The following is a 24,897-nucleotide window of genomic DNA, read 5'->3' as shown; positions in this document are numbered from 1 at the left end:
AGCTCTTTAAAAATCATATTTATTGGGGCTGGAGAGATGGCTCAGAGGTTAAGAGGACTGGCTGCCCTTCCAGAGGTCATGAGTTCAATTCCCAGCAACCACATTTATTACCCCAGAGGTAGTGGCTCATGCCTAATCCCAGCACTTGGGAGGCATACACAGGAGGATCCTTGTGAGTTCCAGGACAGCCTGGTCTACAGAGCAAGTTCCAGGACAGCCAAAGCTGCATAGAGAAACCATATCCAAAACAAACAAAAGCCAGGTGTGGCACCATATGCCTTTTAATCTCAGCACTCAGGGAAGCAGAGGCAGGTTGATCTCTGTGTGCACACACACACAAGGGTACATTTGTGGGAGTCAGAGAACAGAGTGGGCAGTTGGTTCTTTTCCTCTGCCATGTGGGACCCAGGGATCAAGGGTACTTAGTGGCAAGCACCCTTACTTGCTGGATCATCTCGCCAGCCTGGGGTTTCACAGGAACACTGACAGAGGGCCTAAAACTTTATGTCATTTCCCCTGCTGTCTATCCTTATAGTTAGACACGGGCACCCTGTTCTCACACACTGACATTTAGAGAGCTCAAAAGTGTCCCAGGTAGGGGTCGTGCAGGGATCACTACTCACGGATATTAGCTGTCTCCTTATTGTCACACAGCTCCTGGCACTTTCTTTATGCCTTCCACCCAGTCCTTGCTCATAAGAAACTCAGTTTGACCAGGGAAAATTAAGGGACCAATAGAAATAGAGAGGCAGGTACCATGACCTAACCGGTTGGCAGAAATGAGGGAGGGCTTTCTAGAGGGGAGAACAAGAACTACCCAGGTGCCAGGCATGGTGGCACACGCCTTTAGTCCCAGCACTCGGGAGGCAGAGGCAGGCAGATCTCTGTGAGTTCGAGACCAGCCTGGTCTACAAAGTGAGCCTAGGACTACAAGAGAAACCCTGTCTCAAAAAAACAAAACAAAACAAAACAAAAAAAGTCCAGGCATGGTGGTGCACAACTTTAACCCCAGCATTTGGGGGGCAGAGGCAGGAGGATCACTGTGAGTTCAAGGCCGGCCTAGTCTACAAAGTGAGTCCAGGAGAGCCAGGGCTACAGCAGAGAAACCCTGTCTTGGTGTGGGGGGGAAACAAGGGGGGAGGGAGAACTTCCCAGGTAGACATGGGAGGCATTTAAGTGCCCCCAGCCAGATGCTCTCCCTCATCATCATCATCCACAATGAATTGAAGTCTGGTTCCAAGTGAGTCTCTGCCTGTCCTAGAGCCCTCTGACCTCTGGCCAGTGCCATTCCTACAGTCCTGGATGAGGTTCGATCTCCAAATTCTCTTCTATGTCTCCATCAACAGGTCTGGCAACAGAAGGCCCCAGAGTTCCCTGCAGATAGATTGATTTCACCAGGATCCTGCTGTACTTAAGGCGCACAGGTGACCAACGGCTTTGAGGCAGGGCCAGTCAACATCTGGGAGGGTCATGGGAGACCCATATTCTCTGGAAGGGCCCTCAGCGCAAGAAACAAGAGCAGCAGCAGGAGAAAACGGGAGGTAGAGAGGGAGCCTGGTGCTGTGGGAGGAAAAGAGAAACTTAGGGGCTGTGTGAGGACCAGAAGATGAAAGACCGGGAGACTAGCACAGGGGAGCTTGGAGGACTAACACCCACACTGCAATGAGAGAGAGAAGAATGCAGGCCACAGCTCTAACCACTGCCTTCTGCAGACACAGAGGAGGCACTATACTGAGTGTGGAAAGAGTCATGAGGGCAGAGATCTGAGAGAGATCTAGAGTAGAAATCTAGTGATGCTGAACCTGGCTTCTCTGTCCATGTCCTGGGCAGAGTAGTGATGTTCCTGGTGGTAGTGTAGAGGCAAAAATTCTAAATTTTTCCAGTTCTCAATTTATGCACCATCTGAATATAGAGGCTCGAGCAAGATACAGCAGTTTCCTTGGCCAGGATCCTAGCATACAGGAGGCTAAGACAAGAGGATGGTCCATTTGAGGCCAGCCTGAAGTGCATATGAGTTCTAGAACAACCTGGAGTTGAGTTCTACAGAGCTAATTTCCCTATCTCAAAAACAGTACATACTCGGGAGGCAGAGGCAGGTGGATCACTGGGAGTTTGAGGCGAGCCTGGTCTACAAAGGAAGTTCAGGACAGGCAAACTAAAATAAAGAAACCCTGTCTTGAAAAACTAAAAAAAAAAAAAAAAAAAAAAGAGTCTGGCTTGAACTTGGAGACCCAGCTTCTGGTCACTGTGCCACCTTGGCCAACTCACTGTGCCACTCACTCTGGTCTCATTTTCCTACATGAGAACGGTATTCTAGGTTTCAGTGGTAGAGGGCTGTGTGGCAGAGGGTAGGAACTATCCTGATGGGCAGTTCACAGGTCAGCTCTGTAGCCGGGGTATAGACATGATTCCTCACTAGCTGTGCAGTGAAGGACTGGTTGCTACTTCCTGTCCTCTGTAAAAGTGGCTAATGCTGGGCAAGGTGGCCCACGCCTTTCATCCCAGCGCCCAGGAGGCAGAAGCAGGTAGATCTCTGAGTTCAAGGCCAGCCTGGTCTACATAGTGAGTTCTAGGACAGCCAGGGCAGCACAGGAGAAACCCTGTCCCAAAAAACAACAACAACAACAACAACAACAACACAAAGGCAATCTAGTGAGGGTCCAGGCCCAGGATAGCCTGCTCAAGTGTCTTCATCCCTTACCTGCACTATCCAACCGGCAGGGCCCAGACCTGCACTTCTTTTCTGAAAGAAAGAATGAAAAAAAAAATCAATGCTCTCTTTCTGGGAAGGACCCACAGAGCTCTGATGATCAAATGTTGATTCTCTGTAATTTTGTTGCCTTAGGAAGGATTTCCCTAGACCACATTCACTTTACCAGAGCCCCAGCGACAGAGGGGAGGCAGCCATAGGAGCCAAGATCTCCTTCTGGCCCACTTGTGCTCTCTGGCCTATAACTGCCTCCTTCCCACACTTCCAGCTCACTTTTCTATGCCCTCTCCCAGAAAGAAAGGGCTGGTTTGTGTTCTTTTTTTTTTTTGGTTTTTCGAGACAGGGTTTCTCTGTGTAGCCTTGGTTGTCCTGGACTCGCTTTGTAGCCCAGGCTGGCCTCAAACTCACAGAGATCCTCCTGCCTCTGCCTCCCGAGTGCTGGGATTAAAGGTGTGCGCCACCACCGCCCGGCTTGGTTTGTGTTCTTGACCAGCCTTCCTCATGGCTCATGATGCTGTTGAAGGTGGGAGCTAAAGCCACATTGAGCTCCTCCCGTTTCAGCCATGGTATCAGTGTGGGCCAACTCTCTGTCTCTTAACTACGAAAGTCAGGCCTCACTTTGCCAGGAGCAGTAGCCCACAGTCTACCAGGGGTTAAAGAGCAGGCCTCCTCCAGCTGGGTGAGGTGGCACCCACCTTTGATCCCAGCACTTGGGAGGCAGAGGCAGGCAGATCTCTGTGAGTTCGAGGCCAGCCTGGTCTACAAAGGGAGTCCAGGACAGCCAAAGCTACACGGAGAGACCCTGTCTTGAAAAACCAGGGGAAGGGGAGAACAGGCCTCTTCGTTGTTCCTTCCATAGAGGCTTGAGGAATAGGCAGGAGAGATGGAGGAAGAGCAGTGGATAGGCTCGTGGCACAGCTGAACGGAACTTAGGTACACGCCCACCTGCTCTCTCACTCCCCACCCCTGACCAGCACAGGCTTAAACTTTATTAACAGTATGTGTGAAATGGTGGAATGGTTGTTTCCTGGGGTTTGTGGAGCTCAGGGGCAACCCTGCGCAGTTGGTTCTCTCCTTCCATCTTTATATGGGCTCTGGGGACTAACCTGGAAGTCAGGCTTGCTTGTCAAAGCTCCTGCACCAGATGAGCCATTGAGATGTTCCTTTCTTTTTGCCAACAAGTATCTTGGTGTCAATACTGTGACTAGAAATTAGTTCCTTTCCAGCTTCCAGCCGGGACAACAGCCTGATCCAAGTGTGCCTGTCCTTTTTTTTTTTGCTTGTTTGTTTTGTTTTGTTTTTTGAGACAGGGTTTCTCTGTGAACCTTTGGCTGTCTTAGAATCTCTTTGTAGACCAGGCTGGCCTCAGAGAGATCCACCTGCCTCTGCCTCCCAAGTGCTGGGATTAAAGGGGTGGGCCACCATGCCTGGCTCTTTTGTTTGTTGGTTTGTTTGTTTTGTTTTGCTGTCTTGTTTTTGTTTTTATTTTTCAAGACAGGGTTTCTCTGTGTATCTTTGGCTGTCCTAGAATCGCTTTGTAGACCAGGCTAGCCTTGAACTCACATAGATCCCCCTGCCTCTGCCTGAGATTAAAGGTGTGCGCCACCACACCCGGCTTGTGCCTGTCCTTTCAAAAGCTCTGGCCTACTCTCCTTCACATCTGTAGGTGTCGGTCTCTCCCCAGCCTCCTTTATTGCCTGGGGATCAAACGTAGCCTCAGCCTTCTGAGTGCTGGAATTCATAGGTGTGAGCCACCCTCTGCTTGTGGTGGCAGTGGGTGCTTTTATCATTTATACATGGATCCTTTGCCTGGGGGGTGGGAGTTGGGGCTTGGATTTGTCAAAGCTCCTGCCGGATACCGGAAGACCATCTTTTGGTAGGGCTGGCCTGGCTGGCTCCTCACCTTTGATGTACTCGCAGTTGTACGTGCTGCGTTTGCCCAGAGCACGGAGGTAGATGCGGGCGGGCCCCTGGGCGGGTTGGCTGGCATTGACTACTTGGAAAGTCTCAAAAGGGGGGATCAGTACCTCCTCCTCTCCAGGGAAAAAGGAGTAGCCCCTGATAGGGACCCCGAGGCAAGTCCAGATGCCAAAGAAAGTGTCCTTGCCAAATTGTTGAGCGGCAATGTTCTTGAGGGATGCAGAAGCAAAACCCCCCAGCCTAACAGTGGTGCCAGGCCCCGCTGGCCGGAAGCGCAGGCCATGCACCCCTCTGTACACCTGCCGGCACCCCCGAGAGCGGTGGCTCCCAAGCAGTTGCAGGGCCTCTGTGAGCAAGAAGTGGAGGGTCTTGAAGGGGAAATGCTGGAGGTAGTGGACCCGAGAGCGGCCCGCCTCTCGCACTGCAGCGTTGAACTCCTTGTGCAGGGGGGTGTTGGCTGTGTAGGCCAGGAGCGCCACCCCGTGCTCATCCCGAAAGCCCGGGGGTGATGGGGGCAAGGGGGTTGGGCTGAGGCCCCAGGCTGACCCCAAGGCCTTGCACTCCTGCCATCGGATGTTAGCCAGAGCCCAACCATCCGAGTATACTTTGTTGGCCTGGAACTCTGAGCGGTTGAGATCTGGCAGAGCCGCTGTCATGTCTGCTGCACAGCCAGCATACTGGTCGTCAAACGACGCTGGGGCCATGTCCAGGGGTGCTTCTTGAGAGAAGATGTCTAGTTGGCCGATGGAGTAGCTTTGAACCTAAGGGTAGGGGAGCATGGAGCCCTGAGAGGGCAGTCCCTAGGAAAGTGGGAACTGGGCCCTCCACCCTTTCCCTGCTCTGAGGCAGGGCCTGACAAGAAGGGCATCCGGACAAGAAGACATCCGGAAGGGAAAAGGGGATTGGGGACTACCGTTTGCAAGCACCCCAAGATTAGGGTTTCAAGAGTCCCCTACGAGGGACAGATGGGTCCCCAGGGAAGCACTAGGCATTCTTCCTTATGTTTTTCTTCCCGGGACTTAGAGATGCCAGCTGCTCCGTGTCCTGCTAGGCTGCAGCTAGGGGAAGATGACCATACCTGAAGTCCATCGCGGAGGCCCACGGACACCAGCAGGAGAGACACCATGGCAGGAACCTTCATGTTGGAGGTGACCCTGGGCAAGCTGCAGTCTCTTTTCCCTCATCTGGAAAATTGGGATGTTAATCTCTATTCTTTAGTAAACATTACCTAGTGTCTGCCATTTGGTCAAAAGGATGAGGAGCCAGCCACAGCCTCTGGCACCACCCAAGGGTGGTCACACTGACCCAACATGGCTCTAAGGAGGGCCAGCCTTGGGTCAGAACCGGAACAGGCCTCTCTGAACTGGTTCTGTGGTTGCATGGCGTGCTGTCGCTTTTCTGTGTGTCTGTCTGTCTGTTCATGACTGTTTTTGTTTTAAACAGGGTTTTATATACCCATGCTGAGCCAAAGATGATCTTCAGTCTTCTGCTCTCCTGCCTCCTCCTCCTAAACGCACGCGTTATGGATATGGACTGCCTGCCCATTTTACTACAGTGCAAGACAGACACATTTCCTTACAAAGCTGTCCAAAGTAATGGCACTGCAGGAAGATGGGTGTGGAATGATAGGTCACCCCATTCCAGCCTTACACACTCCTGGCCACAGGAAGAAATGGCAGTGATAATAGCAACTTTCAGTGCCTTTCTCGGAAAATCTTTGAACAGTATAAGTGAGTGTTTCTTTGCAGTGCTGGAGGTCAAATCCAGAGCCTGGTGTATGCTAGACAAACCCTCTAACACACACACACACACACACACACACACACACACACACACACACACACACATGTTTTGGGCTTATTGTGGGGTTTTGTTTTTTTGTTTTTGTTTTGCTTTGTTTTGTTAGTTTTTCGAGATAGGGTTCCTCTGTGTAGCTTTGACTGTCCTGGACTCACTTTGTAGACCAGGCTGGCCTCGAACTCACAGCAATCTGCTTGCCTCTGCCTCCCAAGTGCTGGCATTAAAGGCGTGTGCCACCAGGCCCGGCTTCCTCACACCTTTTCAATGCTACCAATTTTGCTGGATCATTTTGTTCTGTTTTGCTTGTTTGTTTTGTTTTGTTTTTCGAGACAGGGATCCCCTGTGTAGCCCTGGCTGTCCTGGACTCACTTTGTAGAGCAGGATGGCCTCGAACTCACAGAGATCCACCTGCCTCTGCCTCTCCAGTGCTGGGATTACAGGTGTGTGCCACTACGCCCAGCTTGTTTTGCTTTTTTGTTTGTTTGTTTTGTTTTTTGAGACAGGGTCTTGTGCAACTTAGGCTGGCCTCAATGTTACAGAGTAACTGAGATGGCTGTGAATTTCTAATTCTCCTGCCTCTGCTGCCTGAGTTTTGAGATTATAGGTATGCCCCATTCCTGGCCTACTGATCTCTTTTTAATTTTCATTTAAGTGGTCTGGAAAATGTATGCGTGTTGGTGTTGCCATCACCACTCTGAAAGTTTTCTTTTGTACTTTCTTGTCATCTATCCTGTGCTACTGCCAGGGCCTGGCACAGATACTCAGGAGACTAAGACGGATGTGCTTCAGAGAAAGGGCAGACATGGCGCTGCACACCTGTAATGTGAGGTGAAAGCAGGTGTGGCAAAGGCCATCCTGGGAAGCCAGGAGACCTGATCTCAAAAAAAAAAAAAAAAAAAAAAAGATTCCCCAGAAGAGCTAGTTGTGGTGATGCACGCCTGTAATCCCAGCACTCAGGAGGCAGAGGCAGGCAGATCTCTGTGAGTTTGAGGCCAGCTTGGTCTACAGAGCAAGTCTATGACAGGAAAGGCTACACAAAGAAACCCTGTCTTGAACAAACAAACAAACAAACAAACAAACAAACAAAAAAAGACCTTCAGAAGAATAACTTGTGTCATTGGTGTTGAAGTCAGGTAGAGGTGAGGTCCCCAGGGAGGATGGGTTGAAGAAACCCAGAAAAGTTGGAAAGTGACCCTAAGCTTAGGACAAGCCAGGGTCCTGGGGTTTCACACAGCTCTTTTTCCCTCTGGGCCTGAGGCTCAGTGAGAAACCTTGGGATCCTTTGACATTGCTCTTTAGGATTACTCTAGCTTGGCATAGCACCTGCGAGCAGGCCAGGGGCAGATACTCATTGGTACCCTAGTCCCTCAGGGTGGTCACGTGGGTACCCATCCACCATCACTCATCACACGTGATCAGTTGCCAGCTTGTGTCGGGCCCAAGTAGCCTCCTGAATTCTCCTTCTGTTCTTTTTTTTTTTTTTTGGTCCAGGCCCACATCCCTGCCCAGCTTCCTGGTGTCTGCCTCCTCCTTAGAAGACCTCCCCGTTTCCTTCAGCCCTGCTAGTGCACTCACTGTGGAACAGGGAGAGCAATGTCTCTAAAGCACAGCCCTGTTTATCAGCCTGACCTGCTTAAACAAAACAAAACCACAACTAAACCTTCTGCGTAGGGGTGGGGCGAGAGCTTAGCGGTTAAAAGCATAGACTGCTCTCGCAAAGGCCATGAGTTCAGTTCCCAGGACCCACACTGGGTGTGTGTGGTTCATGACTACTTGGAACACTGGCTGTAGGAGGAGCTGATGCTTCTGGGCTTGGTGGGTACCTGCCCTCAGGTGCAGGGCCACACACAGACACACAGACCGACACACAGTCAAAAATAAAATATTTTTTAAAATCTTCAGTACCAAACTGACTGGAAAAAAAATTCAAAATACTGAGAAAAAGTGCAGAAATGAAAATTATGGCTGGGCGTGGTGATGGGTGCCTTTTAATACCAGCACTCTCGAGGCAGAGGTAGGTAGATCTCTGTGAGTTTCAAGGTGAGTTCCAGGATAGCCAGGGCTATTACACAGAGAAACCTTGTCTCGAACAAAGAGAGAGAGAGAGAGAGAGAGAGAGAGAGAGAGAGAGAGAGAGAGAGAATTAAGAGAGAAAAGATGATAACATCAAAGGGGTTCTGGTGGTAGAGAAATGGCTCAGCAGTTAAGAACACTTACTGCTCTTGCGGAGGACCCAGATTCAGCTCCCAACCCCACAGGCTCGCAAAGGCCCGTTTCTCCCTAGGTGATCAGATGCCCTCTCTTGGCCCCTAAGGGCTCCTGCACACGTGCAGTACAAATAAAAAAGCCTCTGTGGTGGCCTTTAATCCTAGAACTCTGGGAGGCAGGCAGATCTCTGTGAGTTCCAGGACAGCCTGGTCTACACAGAGTAACCCTGTATCAAACAAAACAAAAAAAAAGCAGAGGGCTTGCCTATCATGCAGAAGGTTCTGTGTTTGTTTCATTCCCAGTATCCCCTAGAAGGCAAGCATGGTAGCACATGCCTCAAATCCCAGTATTCATGAGGCAGAGGAGGAGGAGGAGGAGGACCAGGAGTCCAAGGCTGTATTATGAGTTCCAGGCTAGACTGGGACACACAGGACCCTGTCTGCAAACAAAGCAGCACATGAAGGAAATCGTCCCTCCACACCCTTGTGGCAGCCCGGGCCTTCTGCTCAGTGATCCGGCCCCATTTTAGTTCTTTCTTGGCTCCTACAGGATAGAACAAAGTTCTAGGAAGGTCTATTGCTCCCCTGCCCTTAGCTATCTTCCTGGCCACACAAACTTCCCAGTTTAGCTCAGGACTCCCCTCTTTCAGAAAGCCCCCCAGAATCCTCTGGGCTCTGTCCTCACCACTCTGTGCTGTCTCTCTTGAGCCTACCGTGCCCCCTTCCATACCCCTCAGGCCCTGGCCTGTGAGGGAACAAGCAATAGTCCCCAGGGGCCCAGCCCAGGACCAGGCAAAGTCACCAGACTGCTTGCTGAGAGTGTTGTTGAGGAGGGGAAATCTACTTGAAAGCCCCAGCTTCGCACTGACCTGCAGGTGTCCATTGGGTGACTGGGCTGGGAAGGAAAAGCTGTGTTCCCTTTTGGGTCAGGCTGTGTCACCCTAAATGCAGGCGTGTCAATCACCTCTTTGGGCAGGGCTTTGGCCCTCTGTGCAACCGAGCACTAGCTTCAGCAACTGAGTCTTCCATGTCCTTCAGGCAAGACGATGACCCTAGTCAGTTATCCTGGTAAACCAGTGGCAACTGGTCTCTTCCCTTGTTCGGGCAGCAGCACCCTACCTGTCCACGCTGGCTCCCTTCCTCTGCAGAACGGGAGCCTCACTAGAGCTTGCCCAGTGTCCACCACACACCCTCATTCCTATAGTCGGCTCCATCTTATTTTTATTCTATCTGTGCTGGAAGACCCTCCCGCTCCCCGACCACCGCCAAGCCTCTGGTTAAAAAAGCCCAAGAGCTTTCTAGGCATTGCTAACAAGACAGAGAACCGCACCTCAGCGTAAGCAGATGGCTTTCCTTGGTGACCAGAATGCAGCAGAGGTTGGTCTGGGACGCTGGGAATTTCCCCTCCTCCCCCTTTTAATGACAAGATCTTGTTCAGTGGCCCAGGGTGGCCTCTAACTTAGTCTCTGGGGGGAGAGCTGAATCCAGCCTAAAAACTGCTTTTCGCAGGCCAGGGAGCTGCACTTCACCTCATCCTGTGAACCACAGCCCTCAGTTTCCCGCTTTTCCAGATTCTCACTCAACAGTCCCTACTGGGAATAGGACCCAAAGACTCTTTTCAAAAATTCTAAACGTTCCCACACTCACAACCCTTCCTAGGGTGTCCTAGGGTCCCTAAAAATGCCATTAACACAGCAAATTGTACAGGGATGGGAGGTGTCCCTTACCTAGGCTCCTCCATGGCGGGTAGAGCTGGCCGGTCTCCTGTGACAGACCGGGCAGGGAGGACCGCGTCCTCTTTTATACCGTCAATTCCTACCCCTCCTGATTTCCCCACACAGCTGCTCAGAAATGTGACACTCCGTCTATTTCAAGCTATCTCCTCAAGGCTGAGGCACCCTAGCCTCTGCCCAGTGTGACCTGGGCCAATGTTCTTCCCAGGACAATGAGAGCTGCTGAACAGAGGGGGTATGCTTTGGGGGTGCGTGGAGGAGATGGGACAGCAGCCTCCTTACCAGGCTTGGTTCTGGACTCTGGTCAGTTAAGAAGGCACCCCACCTCTGGGCATCTCCTTTCATTTTGTTTTCTTATTGTTATTATTATTATTATTATTATTATTATTATTATTATTAGTAGTATTTATTATTACTATTACTATTATTATTATTATTATTACTACTATTTTACTACTACTACTTTCTTTCACAATGTCTAGGCTGACCTTGAACTTGAATAGATCCTTTTGCCTCCGCCTCCTTCCTGAGTGCTAGGATTATAGGCATGTACCACCATGTCGAGCTCTGTTCTGTTCTAAAGAACTAAGTTCCACCTAGATCCCTGACCCACCCATGTGACCCGGGTGGATTCTGACCCCTCAGGATCCCTGATCCGTGACCAGAGTTGACTCCACTTCTTGGGACCTTGTAGGGGCTCCAGGTGACAGGATGCAAGAAATTCCCCGAGCCTGAGGCTGTCCCCACACAGAGCCTGTTGTACTTGAGTCCGTCCAGAGAGAGGGAGGATGGGCTAGGTAGGCAAGGAGGGGATCACTGCTCTTAAACTTCCCTCCCGGTCCTTCCCGCTGCGTGGACGGTTTGTTTTCCTCTTTAGTCTTCCCGCAGAATTGGAGTAGAAGAAAGGCTTTTAGGTGAAGAAAAATTTATTGGGCTGACAGTTTGAGGTGGTGAAGGGATGGTTGATGGGTAAATTCATGAGGTGGACCGGAGAGGTCCTCGGTGGTCTTCACATCCCCAACAGGTGGCATCTCTAAATCCTGATGTTCAGAATATCTCTCCTCCATCTTCTCACAAGCTGGCCCCTTCTCCCGTTACCTCCAACTGGGCACCCGAAAGTCGGAACTAGGTTATTTATAGTCAAGCCCAACCGAGGTCTGAGAGAAAGCTATGCTTACAAACATGGAGTCACCTGAGCAGGAGAGCTCCAGAAAGGGAAAGTCTGAGGTAACGGGAGCGGCTGTTCCTGATTATCTAAGGCAGCAAACTCCATTCTAGCCCTGGGGGGGTGGGGCAGGGCGGGGCAATGATGTTGATGTTGTTGCACGTGACCCAACATGTGTGCCTTATGCAAACTGTATGCAAATGAGCTAGATATGGCTAGTTAACTAGCTAGACGCACTAGGAGCGACCCTCACCGGGCTTCGTAGTCTGGTGGTCTGCGGCCCTGGGAGAGGCCAAGTCTCACAAGTCCCTCCTCCAACCTTGGCCTGGCTCAGATCTTAGAGAAAGATCCTGCCATCTAAGCGAAGGAGAGTTTCGCCCCTCAACTATTCAAGGACTCTGCTCGTCCAGTTCCAACGCCCCTGACTGTTGTTGCGGAAGATAGGTGTCAGGTTACCAGTCCAGGGGCTATAGTTAGCCTCTGGGACTTTGTTTAGCAGTCCGGGATCTGCGCAACGTCTGCCGGCACTTCGGCCCCAGTCGGTTGCAAAGGACCAGAGAGAGCCCCCAGGCCGCTCTCGTTCTCCACCACTTCCAGGTGGGTCCTTGTCTTTGCCCCGTCCCTCTCCAGGCAGAGCCATATAATTAACTGTCCCATGTATACCATCCCAAAGAAGTCTTGGAGACCCCGGGTGTGGGGCCAGCCATCTGGTAGTCATAGACTAGGGACTTGAGATAGAGACGGTAAGATCCGATGCCCTGCCCATCCTTAGAATCCCCTTTGGACCCGCCCTGCATCAATCCTGAGTTCCAGTCCTTGACTAAGGATCCTCTCAGGCTGCAGGAGGAAGGTCCTGGAGCACCCTCCGCTGGCCTCATCATCATCCGGATCCTGGCATCACGTGACTCCTCCAAGGATGGTTCTGGAGGATCTGCTGATGGTCCTCAGCTGCCTCAGCCTCCACACCCTCTGGAAGGTAACTCTCCGGAATATCCTTTGCCAACAAGGGTCAGGTGTGGGTCAGATGCTGAGAAGGTGGAGGAGGAAAAGGACCAACCAAGGAAACCCTTCTAGGAGACTCTTCCCTCCTCCCAAGCCTCTCTTCAGGAACTTGTATTCCAGGTGACTCTCCTCCGTCCTACCCCTCTGTAGGGGTTTCTCTCCAACTCTCCTTCCTGCCTCTGCCTCATCTCACACCATAGGCTCAACCCAGGCAACCCCCTATGCATACCAGTGCACTGCTGTACCCTCTGGCAGGTCCTGGAAACCAGGCTTCACCCTCCCTCCCTCCCCCATCACACTCTTGGACTAGGGTTGGGCTGGGGACAATAAAACTTCCACCCCGTCTTGAGTGTACAAAGCAGGAGAGGGTGCAGGGATCTCAGAGACAGTGACATATACTGAGCTGCAGGGTTTCCCCAAGGATGAGAAATGTCTGAGGAGGATGGGGGACCAGGGCAGGGATCAGACACTGGCTACCATCACCTGCATCTTGACTGTCAGAGTCAAGAAAGCACAGGAAATCAACTAGACTCGCCTCTCGAATGAGATGACCCTGTGAGGTTGGAAGTATCCTTAATTCATAGGTGAAGAATGTGAAGTCCAGAAAAGCCCTGACCTGAGAACTGCTCGAGAGCCCACAGCTGGCAGGTGGTGCTTACACTCGTGTCTGTCTGGCTTCACTGCGGTTGTTGCTCTTTGTGCCGGTTTGGGGTTTTGCCAACTGCATGCATCAGATGTTTGGGCATAGAGATGAAAATTGCCACTCCGAGCTTTAGTTACACTTTTGCCTACCTGGTGCCTCCGTTCCTTACGTCCACAGGCCCAGGCTGTTCCTATCCTGCCCCTGAGCCTGCTTCCAGACACCTTTGATGATGCCTACGTGGGCTGCTCTGAGGAGATGGAAGAGAAAGCAGGCCCGCTGCTAAAGGAAGAGATGGCACGCCATGCCCTGCTAAGGGCATCCTGGGAAGCAGCTCAGGAGGCCTGGGAACACCGGCGTCACAAGCTTACTCTACCTCCTGGCTTCAAAGCCCAGCACGGAATAGCTATCATGGTGTACACCAACTCATCCAACACCTTGTACTGGGAGCTGAACCAGGCCGTTCGGACAGGGGGTGGCTCCCGGCAGCTCTACATGAGGCGCTTTCCTTTCAAGGCCCTGCATTTCTACCTGACCCGGGCCCTGCAGCTGCTGCGTGGCACCAGAGGCTGCAGCAGGGAAGCCGGGGAGGTGGTGTTCCGAGGTGTGAGCGGCCTTCACTTTGAACCCAAGAGGCTGGGGGACTTTGTCCGATTAGGACAGTTCACCTCCTGCTCTATGGATGAAAGAGTAGCTCGAGGATTCGGTAATGCCACCTTCTTCAATCTAAGGACCTGTTTTGGGGCTCCTATCCAGGCTTTGTCTGTCTTCCCTGCAGAGCGTGAGGTGCTAATCCCCCCAAGTGAAGTCTTCTTGGTCACTGGGTTCTCCCAGGATGGAGCCCAAAGCATAGTGACTCTCTGGAGCTATAACCAGACCTGCAGCCACTTTAACTGCGCCTATTTGGGCGGTGAGCAATGTGTGGGAAATAGAATGGCAGGGTGGGTGAAAGAAGCCAGCGTGTCCTGAACCCAGCCCCACTTGGTTAGTGAGGCTGAGGTTCTGCCAGGTCCCGTGAGATCTGTGGAGATTCTCAGATGACTTGTCTTCTCACTAATCGACCAAGGACCGGAGTGAAGGAGGCCAGACTGCTTCTGGTCTCAGTAGGCCCTGGCTTGGTAGGGCTAAGGAGATAGGTCCGTGCCAAGTTCAGCTGTGAAGGGAGGACCGGAAGGGAAGAGAGATGACAGTGTGGGTAGGGAGCAAGGATGGGCAGGCAACCTGGAGAGCCTGGGGAAAAGCTGAAAAGGAATAATGGTCCGCTTTGAGGTGAAGGGGGCGGGGTGGCCACAGGCAAGACTTTTGGGATGTGGATTTGCCCCAGGGCCTCACTGTGCTATCTGTTGCAGGGGAGAAGAGGCATGGGTGTGTGTCCTCAACAGGTAGGGTCACTCTCCCGACCCCTCCCCAACCTCCCACTCCCCTGGCCCTGCTGCCAGCCTCACCATCTTTTCTTCTTTTCTCTAGCGGTAGAGCAGCCAGAATCATCCTCCACAGAGGCCTTGGCTCTGCAGACAGGGACGACGCTCCTCTTGGCCCCCAGGGAGTTGCAGCTTTCTAGAGCTGGGCCCTGAAAGCCTCTTAGAAATCTTGGCAATGTTTGACCCTACTACGAAGACTGGGCTTTGGATGGCCTCAAGAAGCAAGAGTGTGGTTCTGTTTCCAGTCCTAGAGGCCAGCTCTCCAACCAGGGTTGGAGATCTGAGGCCAGGGCAGGGTTGAGGGAACCCCACTATGTGGCGGGGGACTTCTAGGACATGCAAGGTAAAGACTGGATGGCTACTCAATTAAATGGAGTTGTGGTGTAGTGACATGGTTTTTATGATTGGTTTATTGCATGAGGTCATCTGTCCTTGGCAGGCTTGAAAGTCGAGGGACTGAAAGCTAAACTACCCTGATCACTCTAGCTACACACTGTAACCTCTGCTGTAGAAGAAATCTTTTGTGTATTGTATGGCTGCAACACCTGTCCATTAAAAAACCTATGGCCTATAGCTTAGGCAGGAAATAGGTGGAACTTCCAGCAGGCAGAAGGGATTCTGGGATAGATCCAGGTGTGTGGGATTCAGCTGCTACGATGTGAGGAAGATGGCTACATGGTGCCTGAGCTCAGGTAACCAGTCACGTGGCAGAACGTAAATTAGTATAATGGGTTATTTTAAGTTATGAGCTGGTCAGAGAAAAGCCTAGCTATATGGCCTGGGTGTTTGTATAATATTTAATGAGTCTCATGAGTCATTATTCTGGGAGCTATGGGACGGGAGGAAAAAACCACCTGCAACATAATGGAGTGCTGCCAACACTCTGTGCCTGGAACGTTATAGAAAGCCACAGGGGCCTCACTGCCGCCATTCAGGCAAGAAAGGGATAAATAGATTCCCAGCCATGTCTGCCTGATGAGAAATGCAAGGCCAAGGAAGGGCACCTCCTCCAGGCCCTCCCCACTCCCGGGCCCCCAGCCTCCCAGGCCAGAATTCTTTCCTAAAGATTTAAGGAATCCCAAAGCAAGATTCTAAACCCCAAAAGCTAAAGCAATCTGTTTCTCTCTTGTCTCCTCACACAGTGTCCATTCTGGGGGAAGTAATAAAGAAAGGGTTTAAAAAAAAAAAAAAAAAAATATATATATATATATATATATATTTAATTTATTATGTATACAGTGCTCTGCCTGCATGCATGCCTGCAGGCCAGAAGAGGACATTAGATCACATTATAGATGGTTGTGAGCTACCATGTTGTTGCTGGGAATTGAACTCAGGACCTTTGGAAGAACAGCAGAACAGTCAGTGCCCTTAACCTTTGAGCCATCTCTCCAGCCCAAGAAAGGGTTCTTAGGACATCAAGCAACGAGGCTTGCCACCTGACTTCCACAGCAAGTTTTATTGAGGCAAAAAAAGCACCATGGCCTTCTACTATGAGACCCTGGCTCTACTCAACTAGATAGCTGCAGTCAGGGACAGAAGAGACCCTTCCATTTAGGACTCACTTACCCATGGTCTCCAGACCTTCCTCCAGGGCCAAGTCCCCTGCCCCCTCTGCTTCTTGCTCCCTGTGCACCAGCACATCAGCAGGGGAGGAAGGGCTGGACTCTACAGGAGCTGGAGTCCCAGCGTCTGCTGTAGCAGCAAGGCCAGCTTCTAAAGAGACTTCGGTCTCCACAATCCCAGGCATGGTCAACTCTGCTGGCGTCTCATGGGTTGGGGGACCCAGGTTCTGGAAGCTGTTACGCACTCGGGTAATGTATCGACTGAGGATGCTGGCACCATCGGGAGGCCGTGGTGTCCCTCCTGCCACCAGAGTCTTCTGCACACTGGCCACCTCAGTTTGCAGTCGGGACACAGTCTTGGTCAGCTCTGTCAGTCTGTTGCCCAGGTCTGAGATGGATCATGACAGAAGGTGCGCCTGCTCAGTACCTCTTCTGTCTACCCCCTGCCCCCAGCCCACCCTCCTGAACCCAGGGACACCCTGTCTGGATTCTAAGGAAAGACTGGAAGAATTGAGGGGTCTGGCGGGTAGAATGTGAGCGCTGACGGAAGGGCAGCGATAAAGAAGGAAAAGCTTAGCCAGGGCTGGTGGTGCAGGCTTACGATCCCATCCATATGGGAGACTGGGGAAGAAGATGGCAAGTTCAAAGCCAGCCTAGGCTTCAAAGTGAGTTCAGGACCAGCCTGGGCAGAAACTTAGTAAGACAGGAAGGGTGAAACGGGAGGTGGAGTGGGCAGTGGGTGTGGGGGGGGAGAGCGGGGGGCGGGAATGGAGTATCTGAGCGCAAGGGTTGAATGAGAAAATGACTGTATACCAACATGTGAATAAAGGTAGAGTAATTGAGTCAAGGAGCTAGCTGGGCAAGCTGTGGCTGAATCCTAACGCAGCCAAGTGAGGCGTGTGAGTCTGGGTGTGAGTACTCTTCCCAGGGGAGCCAGGGAGAGCAAAGGGGGAGGGTTAGAGGTGGGGGCCACTGACCCTTTCGACGTGTCTCCTCGAACTCACGCCGGGCAGTTTCTATGTAGCGCTGCACCAGAGCCTTGATAACTCGAAGTCGGTAGGACCCAGGCTCTCCTTCCCCGGGCCCTGCCCTTGCCCCAGGGTTGGTCTGCAATGGAGGGTGAGAGTGAATTCCCTACTCTACCTTCCTTCAGCCTCTGCTTGACCAAGAATAATGGAGAGAGGCAAAATCTATGCAAGCATTTTGTCCCTGGCCCGTCTCCTAAAGGGAAGCCGACTGTGAGAGGAAAGGGTGTCTAGAGTGTGTGGTAAAGGCTGAGAGGTGGGGTGGGGTGGGAAGGAAAGACCGATGACGTAGTGGCAGCCCTGGGGCAAACCAGGGAAGCGTCACAGTGCAGATGATGGCGGGTCAGTGAGGCACTCTGACGCCCAGCTGCCTCTTTCTGCCTGTCAGCTTTCTCATTCTTTGAGGGAGCTTTCCCTGTATGCTATTAAATCACCCAAGCATGTCTGACAGCCTGGTTGTCTGGAACCTGGGCTCGGGGTGGAGGTGGCATGGAATTATGTTTAGGCTGCAGGGTGTGGGACTAGAAATGTAGGGCCCATCCAGAACCAGGAAGATGAAAATGAAGGCTTGTGTGACAGTGGGAATTGGGATCAGGCTCTCAGGGGGCAAACGAGGATGACGGCTTAGGTATGACAGGTGAGGCGGCAATGTCAGGCTGAGCTGGTACTCACAAAGGTTGGGATCGGGGGGTAGTCTGACTTCTTGCCTTTGCAGCAGGAGGTGCAACAGCAAACGAAACGGAAAATTCTCCTGAGAGATCAACAATGTGAAAAGAAGTTAGTCAGGGGCGGGGCCGAGGAAAGTAGGGCAGGAGCTGGGCGGGGCAGACGGGGGCGGGGCCATCACCTGAGAAGGTAGAAGGCGGCCTTCGGGGAGGGCAGGATGTTGAAGGGCACAGGCAATGTCAGGCCCTCTCGGAAGTAGGACAGGTAGAGCTTGGAGCGAGCAAACTTCCACTCCACATCAGCGTCGTCCTGGGGACAAGGCAGGAGGATATACAAGGTCCAGGCTGGCAATGGCCCCTTCTCTCACGCATGCTGTCTCTCTCTCTCTCTCTTTATTTAGTTATTTATTTTGGTTTTTTTGAGAGACAGGGTTTCTCTGTACAGTCATGGCTGTCCTGGACTCGCTTTGTAGACCAGGCTGGCCTCAAACTCACAGGGATCCACCTACCTCTGCCTCCTGAGTGCTGGGATTAAACGTGTGCGCCACCACGCCCAGCCGTCTCTCTCTCTCTCTCTCTCTGGTGTTTTTTTGTTTTGTTTTGTTTTTATTTTTTGAGACAGGGTTTCTCTGTGTAGCCCTGGCTGTCCTGAACTCCCTTTGTAGACCAGGCTGGCCTCAAACTCACAGCGATCCATCTGCCTCTGCCTCCTGAGTGCTGAGATTAAAGGCTCGCGCCACCACGCCCAGCCCAAAATAAACTGCCCTCCCACTTACTTTTAAACAATGCCTCCACACTGAAGACACCACCACAAGAAAAAGTGCAAAGAGCAGTGGACTTGGAGTCTGTCAATACCAACAGTAGTACCGAGACCCTTGTTGTAGGAGAACTTGTCCCAAGCCGTAACGCAATGGCGGGGGCAGAGCAGGAGCCCAGGGGCCTTTGCACCCTCTCCCCTCCTCCCCGTCCTAGCCTGGGTCAGGTGACACACCTCAATCTTCTGGAAGGAGTTGGTGATCATGGCAATGAGCATGTTGAGCAGCACGATGACCATGACGATGGTAAAGATGCCGTACATGGCCCGGCCCACGAACTCAGCCACCAGGAACTGAGGCATATCCACCACTTTGTGCTCTTCCATGCCGAACATGGTCCAGAACAGAAACTGGAAGGTTTCGTTGAAACTGGCAGGGTGCGTCAAGTGAAAGAGAGAAAAATGGGAATAGGGTTGGGAGAGAAGCCTGGGTCCTCCCCACACACACTCCTCTCCCCTGAAGACCTAGCCAAAGGTGCTCAGTATCTGTGAAGCTTTTGGGCCACACTTGCATTTCTTTCTTTCTTTCTTTCTTTCTTTCTTTCTTTCTTTCTTTCTTTCTTCTTCTTCTTCTTCTTCTTCTTCTTCTTCTTCTTCTTCTTCTTTTTCTTTCTGTTTTTTGATTTTTTGAGACAGGGTTTCTCTATATAGCCTTGGCTGTCCTGGACTCACTGTGTAGTCCAGGCTGGCCTCAAACTCAAAGAGACCCACCTGCCTCTGCCTCCCAAGTGCTGGGATTACAGGCGTGCACCACCATGTCCAACTGACACCTGCATCTTGCATTTCCTAGCACCAATCTTTATTCTTTATTTAAAAACACATTTTATTTTGCTTGTGTGTGTATATGTGTGTGTCCTGAGTGTAGGGATGTGCACCATGGGCATGCAAGAGCCCACGGAAGGCAGAAGAAACAGTGGAGCCCTAGGAACTGGAGTTACAGGTGAGTGTGAGCCACCATCTGGGTGCTGGGAACCAATCCTGGGTCCCCTGCAAGAACGGTAAAGCTTTTAACTGCTGAGCATCTCTCCACCTTTATTCTTTTTTTTTCTTTTTCTTTCTTTCTTTCTTTCTTTCTTTCTTTTTTTTTTTTTTTTGTTTTTCGAGACAGGGTTTCTCTGTATAGCCTTGGCTGTCCTGGACTCACTTTGTAGACCAGGCTGGCCTCGAACTCACAGCGATCCACCTGCCTCTGCCTCCCAAGTGCTAGGATTAAAGGCGTGCGCCACCACACCCGGCCTCCCACCTTTATTCTTTTGGTTAATCAATATTTACTGAATGAAGAGGGTGCTAAGCACACAGTGATGTATAAGACAAGCAGAATCCTGCCTTTAAGGTGGGCTTAGAAATGAGGGAAGAGCTGGGTGGTGGTGGCGCACGCCTTTAATCCCAGCACTTGGGAGGCAGAGGCAGCTGGATCGCTGTGAGTTCAAGGCCAGCCTGGTCTACAAGGCAAGTCCAGGATAGTCAAGGCTACACAGAGAAACCCTGTCTCAAAAAAACAGAACAAAAACAAAAACAAAAACAAAAAAAAGAAAGAAAGAAAGAAAGAAAAAAGAAATGAGGGAAGAGGGCTAGAGAGATGGTTCAGAGGTTAGGAGCACTAACTGCTCTTCCAGAAGTCCCGAGTTCAATTCCCAGTAACTACACGGTGGCTCACAACCATCTATCATATGATCTGAAGTCTGTTCTAGCCTGCAGGTGCACATGCAGGCAGAACACTATGTATAATAAATAAATAAATCTTAAAAAAAAAAAAAAAAGAAAAGAGGGAAAAGGGTCTGGAGAGATGGCTCGGTGGTTAAAGAGTACTGACTGCTCTTCCAAAGGACCTGGGTTCAACTCCCAACACTCACATGGCAGCTCACAACTGTCTGTAACTCCAAGATCGGACACCCTCACACATACATGCAGGAAAAACACCAATGCACATAAAATAAAAATTAAAAAATTAAAAAAGAAAGAAAAGAAAGGAATGGCTTGTGAGAGGCGGTTATGGACCACACAGATACAGAGCCTCACAGAACAAGACTAAAGTATACCATAGCCTTCCAACAGCAGGAATCTATGAAGAGTTCTGGACAGAGAGCGGCACCTGAATGACATTGGAAAAGATCATGTTGGTTGCTGTGACTACATGGGAGACAGAAGAGGAAGGCACAAAGACAGGAACATTTCCTGGTCTGGGTGTGGTGTACAACACAGAGGCAGCAGCCCCAGTGCTGCCTCTTCCAGGAAGCCCCTCCTGATCTGCTTTCCCCACCAACCCCAAGCAGCATGTGCTCATCAAGCGCTCACTGTCCGGCCCATGTTACCCTTTGTATTTGGCGGGTGGAGTTGGGGTGGGGGAAGGCACCTGACTCCCTACATCTTGGCTCCAGCCTGCAGCGGGTAAATGGCATCATGGTGTGGGCGTGGCCCTTAGTCCAGAACACATCTCCATTGTAAAGGTACTAAGTCCTTTTACTAACAGAGAGGTGTTCTAGCATACTGGACCTAAACTACTTGCAGTCTGTACCCACTGGACTTGACATCTGCAGACGATTTTGAGGGTGAGTGGATCTGCCTTTTGTCCCTCTGCCCCCCCCCACATGGCATCAAGGGAGATCTTCCTGAATTTGACCTAATCTATTAGACATCCACTTGCTAGTTTTCAGTACTCCTGGCTACCGTGAGCCATAGGCCATTTACCTCGCCTGAGAGCTTCAGCCACATTGCTTTCAAAATTGCTTACATTCACGTATTTTTAATTATATTTTACTTATATCTGTGTGTGCCTGTTTGTGCATACATGTGTGTGTGGTCTCAAAATGCCACAGCACAGGTGTGGAGGGCAGACAACTGGCAGCAGTCAGTTCTTGCCTTTCACCATGTGGTTCCTGGGAACCCGACTGATGTCATCAGGCTTGGCCGCAAGTTCCTTTACTTACAGAGCCATCTCATTAGGTCAATTAGGTCTCTGTCTCTGAAACAAAGCCTTATAAAGCCTGAGCTAGCCTCGAACCTATTAAACAGCTGAGGATGACCCCTGCACTGGAGTTATAGGATGTGCTACAGCGCACAGCTAGGAGCAAATACTCCAGTAGAAGGATGGAAGAGAATAAATGTCAAGCAACTGGCAGATGTGAAAAGTCACTGTTTAAAAATGTCTATTATAGAAACTTTTTCAGTAAAATCATCTGGGTGGGTACATGGCCTATAATTCCAGTATTTGGGGGTGGAGACAGAAGGATCAGGGGTTGAAAATCATTCTCAGTTGTACATCAAGTCCAAGGTTATCCTGGGCTACTTGAGAGCCTATCTCAAACTCCACTCACCCTCCAAATCATCTTCAGATGTTAAGTCCAGTGGGTACAGACTGCAAGTAGTTTAGGTCCAGTATGTTAGAACACCTCTCTGTTAGTAAAAGGACTTCTCGTGCCTTTACAACGGAGATGCGCTCTGGGCCAAGGCCACGCCCACACCATGCTCCTCTAATGTGTAGTGGCACACACCTTTCATCCCAGCACTGGGGAGGCAGAGGCAGAGGCTGAGGCAGGCAGATCTCTGTGAATTTGAGGCAGGACTGGTCTACACAGTAAGCTCCGGGACAGCCATAGCTACACAGTGAGACCCTGTCTCAACAAACAAAGAGACAAACAAACAAGCAAACAAAAAGTGCTCCAAGAAAGAAAAAAAAAAAAAAAAAAAAGATCAGAAAGAGAAACACATCAAGCAAATGGCAGCAAAACAAGGAGCCGTGAAGCTTTATGAAGGGTGCAAGTGCGCAGGGAAAGGTGTGGGTGCCCAGGGGAGGGTGCAGGTGCCCAGGGAAGGGTGCGGGTGCCCAGGGGAGGGTGCGGGTGCCCAGGGGAGGGTGCGGGTGCCCAGGGGAGGGTGCGGGTGCCCAGGGGAGGGTGCGGGTGCCCAGGGGAGGGTGCGGGTGCCCAGGGGAGGGTGCGGGTGCCCAGGGAAGGGTGCGGGTGCCCAGGGGAGGGTGCGGGTGCCCAGGGGAGGGTGCGGGTGCCCAGTAAAGACTGCAGGTGCCCAGTGAAGGGTGTGGATGCCCAGGGAAGGGTGCGGGCGCCTAGTGAAGGGTGCGGGTGCCCAGTGAAGGGTGTGGGTGCCAGTGACTTTCCTCATTTAGTGTTTTCATGAAATTGGCATTTTCCAAAAGAAGAGTTGGAACCAAGAGGATATCTAAGTGGATATATCAGTAAGTGTCAGAGAGAACCAATGAGGGCTTGGGCAAGTAAGAGACTTAGTTGAGTGAGCCAACGAGGGAGGGAGAAAAACATGCTAAGATGGAAGGCCTCCCCCTCCCAGCTGCCCGTCCCCCCTGTGCCCCAGCCTCAGCATACTTGCCCAGCTGCTCTGTCTCCTGATAGGGCACATAGATATTGTTGAGGCCACAGAGGAAGGCGGTCAGGATGATCATGAGGATGAACATGAACCTAGCAGGGAGTAGGGCGTGGAAGGGTCAGAGTGCATCCCTACCCTAGAAGTCAGGCTCTGTGAGGAGGAGCTGGGGCAGGGCAGGGGATGGATGGTCTTTTGGTTTTTTGTTTTTGGTTTTGTTTTGTTTTTTTTTTTTTTTGCCTTTCTGACTTCAATTTCTAGAAATGGAAGAAAAAAGGGAGGCATAGTGGTGTCGAAGAACTGGGATCAGAGACCCTGCCCGCCAAGGGCCCTTTCTGCCATTGGTGGTTTGTGATTGTGGCTGCGGTGGGAGCTGTAACCCTCCCAGCTGAGAAATGCACATTTACACTTCCACATTCTGCCTCTAGGTTCTCGGGTTCGGAGATTGCTGGAGCTCACAGTCCTGTGAGAGGAACACAGGTCAAGAACCCCCCATACCCCACGGAGCTGAGGAATTTCCGAAGATAGTCTGTCGGGGGTGGGGGGTGGGAGGTAGTGGGAGGAGCCACAGGCAGGGAGGGCACGAGGAAGAGGACACACCGGATCATGTCGTCAATCATCCTGCCGATGGAAATCTGCAGAGTGCCCAGGGACTCGTGAGCTGGCAGAATATATGCCAGTCGGGTGAAGCTGAGCATGCTGGTAACAGCAAAGAGCACCTCGGCCAAGAACTGAGGGTCTTCTGTGCGCCACTCACTTCGCTCTGTGCAGGGGAGGATGGAGCAGTGGCTGGGAGCCAAGGAAGACTTGCCTTGGGACTCACTGCTGGGCTGCGGCAGTGTGATGGTAGGGCCCCATTATCAACCTGACTGACTTAGAGTCACCCAGGAGACACACCTCTATACATCTCTGTCAAGGTGTTTCTGGAGGGGTTTTTCTGAGCAGGGAAGACCCTACCCTGAATGTGACTGCGTTCCTGGACCGACTAAAAGGAAAACACAAGTGAAGCTGAGCAGAGCAGCATTCACATCTCTGCTTCCTGACTGTGGACACAATGTGAGCACCTGCCTCTGTACCCCGCCGTGCCTTCCTCACCAGGATGTACCTTGTCTCTTCAAGCAGCAAACTGAAGTAACCTCTTCCCATCTTAAGCTGCTTTGCTGGGTCCTTCATCACAGGAAAGAGAAAGGCGACAAATACAAGGCTCCTCACCTGCTGTGGTGAAATAGTGGCAGGTGGTGCTGTCTGAGGTGTCCTGGCAGTGCATGTAGGCAAGCCCAGCCAGGAGGAGGCGCAGTGCAAAGGACGCCAAGTACAGGGACAGGATGACCACATCCAGGAAGTTCCACCAGTCCAGCAGGTAGCTGCGCAAGCCTTCAATCCACACTTCCTTACACTCAAACCAGAGGAAGCCTGGAAGGGGATGGGGGGGGGGAGGGGGAGGGGGGGTCAGGAGAGGAGTGAGCCCAGCCTTCCCCCTTTTCCGGGACACAGCCAGGTTGCAGATGAAGGGCTTTAGTGGGATGGGGGAGCTGAAACATTTAATCCATCCAAGTGCAAAGTGACCTTCTGGAAAAACAAGGATCCCCTCATTGGTGCAGACTGATCTCATGATTGATGGGACCTGCACAAGGAACTAGGCAGGTGGTACCCAGAGAGCAAGAAGCACAGGATGGGCCGGACGTGGTGGCGCACGCCTTTAATCCCAGCACTCGGGAGGCAGAGGCAGGCGGATTGCTGTGAGTTCAAGGCCAGCCTGGTCTACAAAGCGAGTCTAGGACAGCCAAGGCTACACAGAGAAACCCTGTCTTGAAAAACCAAAAAAAAAAGAAAAAAAAAAAAGAAAAAAAAAAGAAAGAAAGAAAAGAAGAAGCACAGGATGGTGGCAGTCTACT

At 51.5% G+C, this 24,897-nt stretch overlaps 3 protein-coding genes across 4 annotated transcripts in view; 1 reads left to right on the top strand and 2 right to left on the bottom strand.

The window, feature by feature from the left end:
• Positions 1 to 5: 5 nt before the first annotated feature.
• ART1 (ADP-ribosyltransferase 1) lies at positions 6 to 10,408 on the bottom strand. The gene is made up of 5 exons (XM_084765753.1): positions 10,365 to 10,408; positions 5,709 to 5,814; positions 4,614 to 5,391; positions 2,702 to 2,743; positions 6 to 1,560 (listed from the first exon to the last, which is right to left on the bottom strand). Exons 2-5 carry the CDS (start codon positions 5,769 to 5,771, stop codon positions 1,469 to 1,471), a joined length of 975 nt encoding a protein of 324 aa, XP_084621879.1. The 5' UTR covers positions 5,772 to 5,814; positions 10,365 to 10,408; the 3' UTR covers positions 6 to 1,468.
• A 1,420-nt stretch (positions 10,409 to 11,828) lies between these two features.
• Positions 11,829 to 15,394, top strand: ART5 (ADP-ribosyltransferase 5). 2 transcript variants are annotated; one of them, XM_084769077.1, is made up of 5 exons: positions 11,829 to 12,132; positions 12,372 to 12,511; positions 13,358 to 14,087; positions 14,527 to 14,559; positions 14,645 to 15,394. In XM_084769077.1, exons 2-5 carry the CDS (start codon positions 12,452 to 12,454, stop codon positions 14,749 to 14,751), a joined length of 930 nt encoding a protein of 309 aa, XP_084625203.1. In that variant the 5' UTR covers positions 11,829 to 12,132; positions 12,372 to 12,451; the 3' UTR covers positions 14,752 to 15,394. The 2 variants fall into 2 exon arrangements, with proteins under 2 accessions (XP_084625203.1, XP_084625204.1); XM_084769078.1 differs by lacking the exons at positions 11,829 to 12,132; positions 12,372 to 12,511 and adding an exon at positions 12,887 to 13,185.
• A 648-nt stretch (positions 15,395 to 16,042) lies between these two features.
• Positions 16,043 to 24,897, bottom strand: part of LOC311578367 (short transient receptor potential channel 2) — a gene marked incomplete at its 5' end in the record, with an annotated part of 14,694 nt that continues 5,839 nt past the window's right edge. Inside the window, 8 exons of the mRNA XM_084748204.1 lie at positions 16,043 to 16,551; positions 17,141 to 17,270; positions 17,861 to 17,939; positions 18,036 to 18,163; positions 18,845 to 19,037; positions 23,005 to 23,097; positions 23,603 to 23,765; positions 24,215 to 24,415. Of these exons, the coding sequence (XP_084604330.1) occupies positions 16,160 to 16,551; positions 17,141 to 17,270; positions 17,861 to 17,939; positions 18,036 to 18,163; positions 18,845 to 19,037; positions 23,005 to 23,097; positions 23,603 to 23,765; positions 24,215 to 24,415 (1,379 nt within the window). The 3' untranslated portion in view covers positions 16,043 to 16,159. The remainder of the gene's footprint in view (positions 16,552 to 17,140; positions 17,271 to 17,860; positions 17,940 to 18,035; positions 18,164 to 18,844; positions 19,038 to 23,004; positions 23,098 to 23,602; positions 23,766 to 24,214; positions 24,416 to 24,897) is intronic.

Source organism: Acomys minous, assembly GCF_964271855.1.
Source record: "Acomys minous genome assembly, chromosome: 2".
Taxonomy (NCBI): Eukaryota; Metazoa; Chordata; class Mammalia; order Rodentia; family Muridae; genus Acomys; species Acomys minous.
The sequence above is the reverse complement of the archived record's forward strand: the minus strand, read 5'-3'. Positions and strand labels throughout refer to the sequence as shown.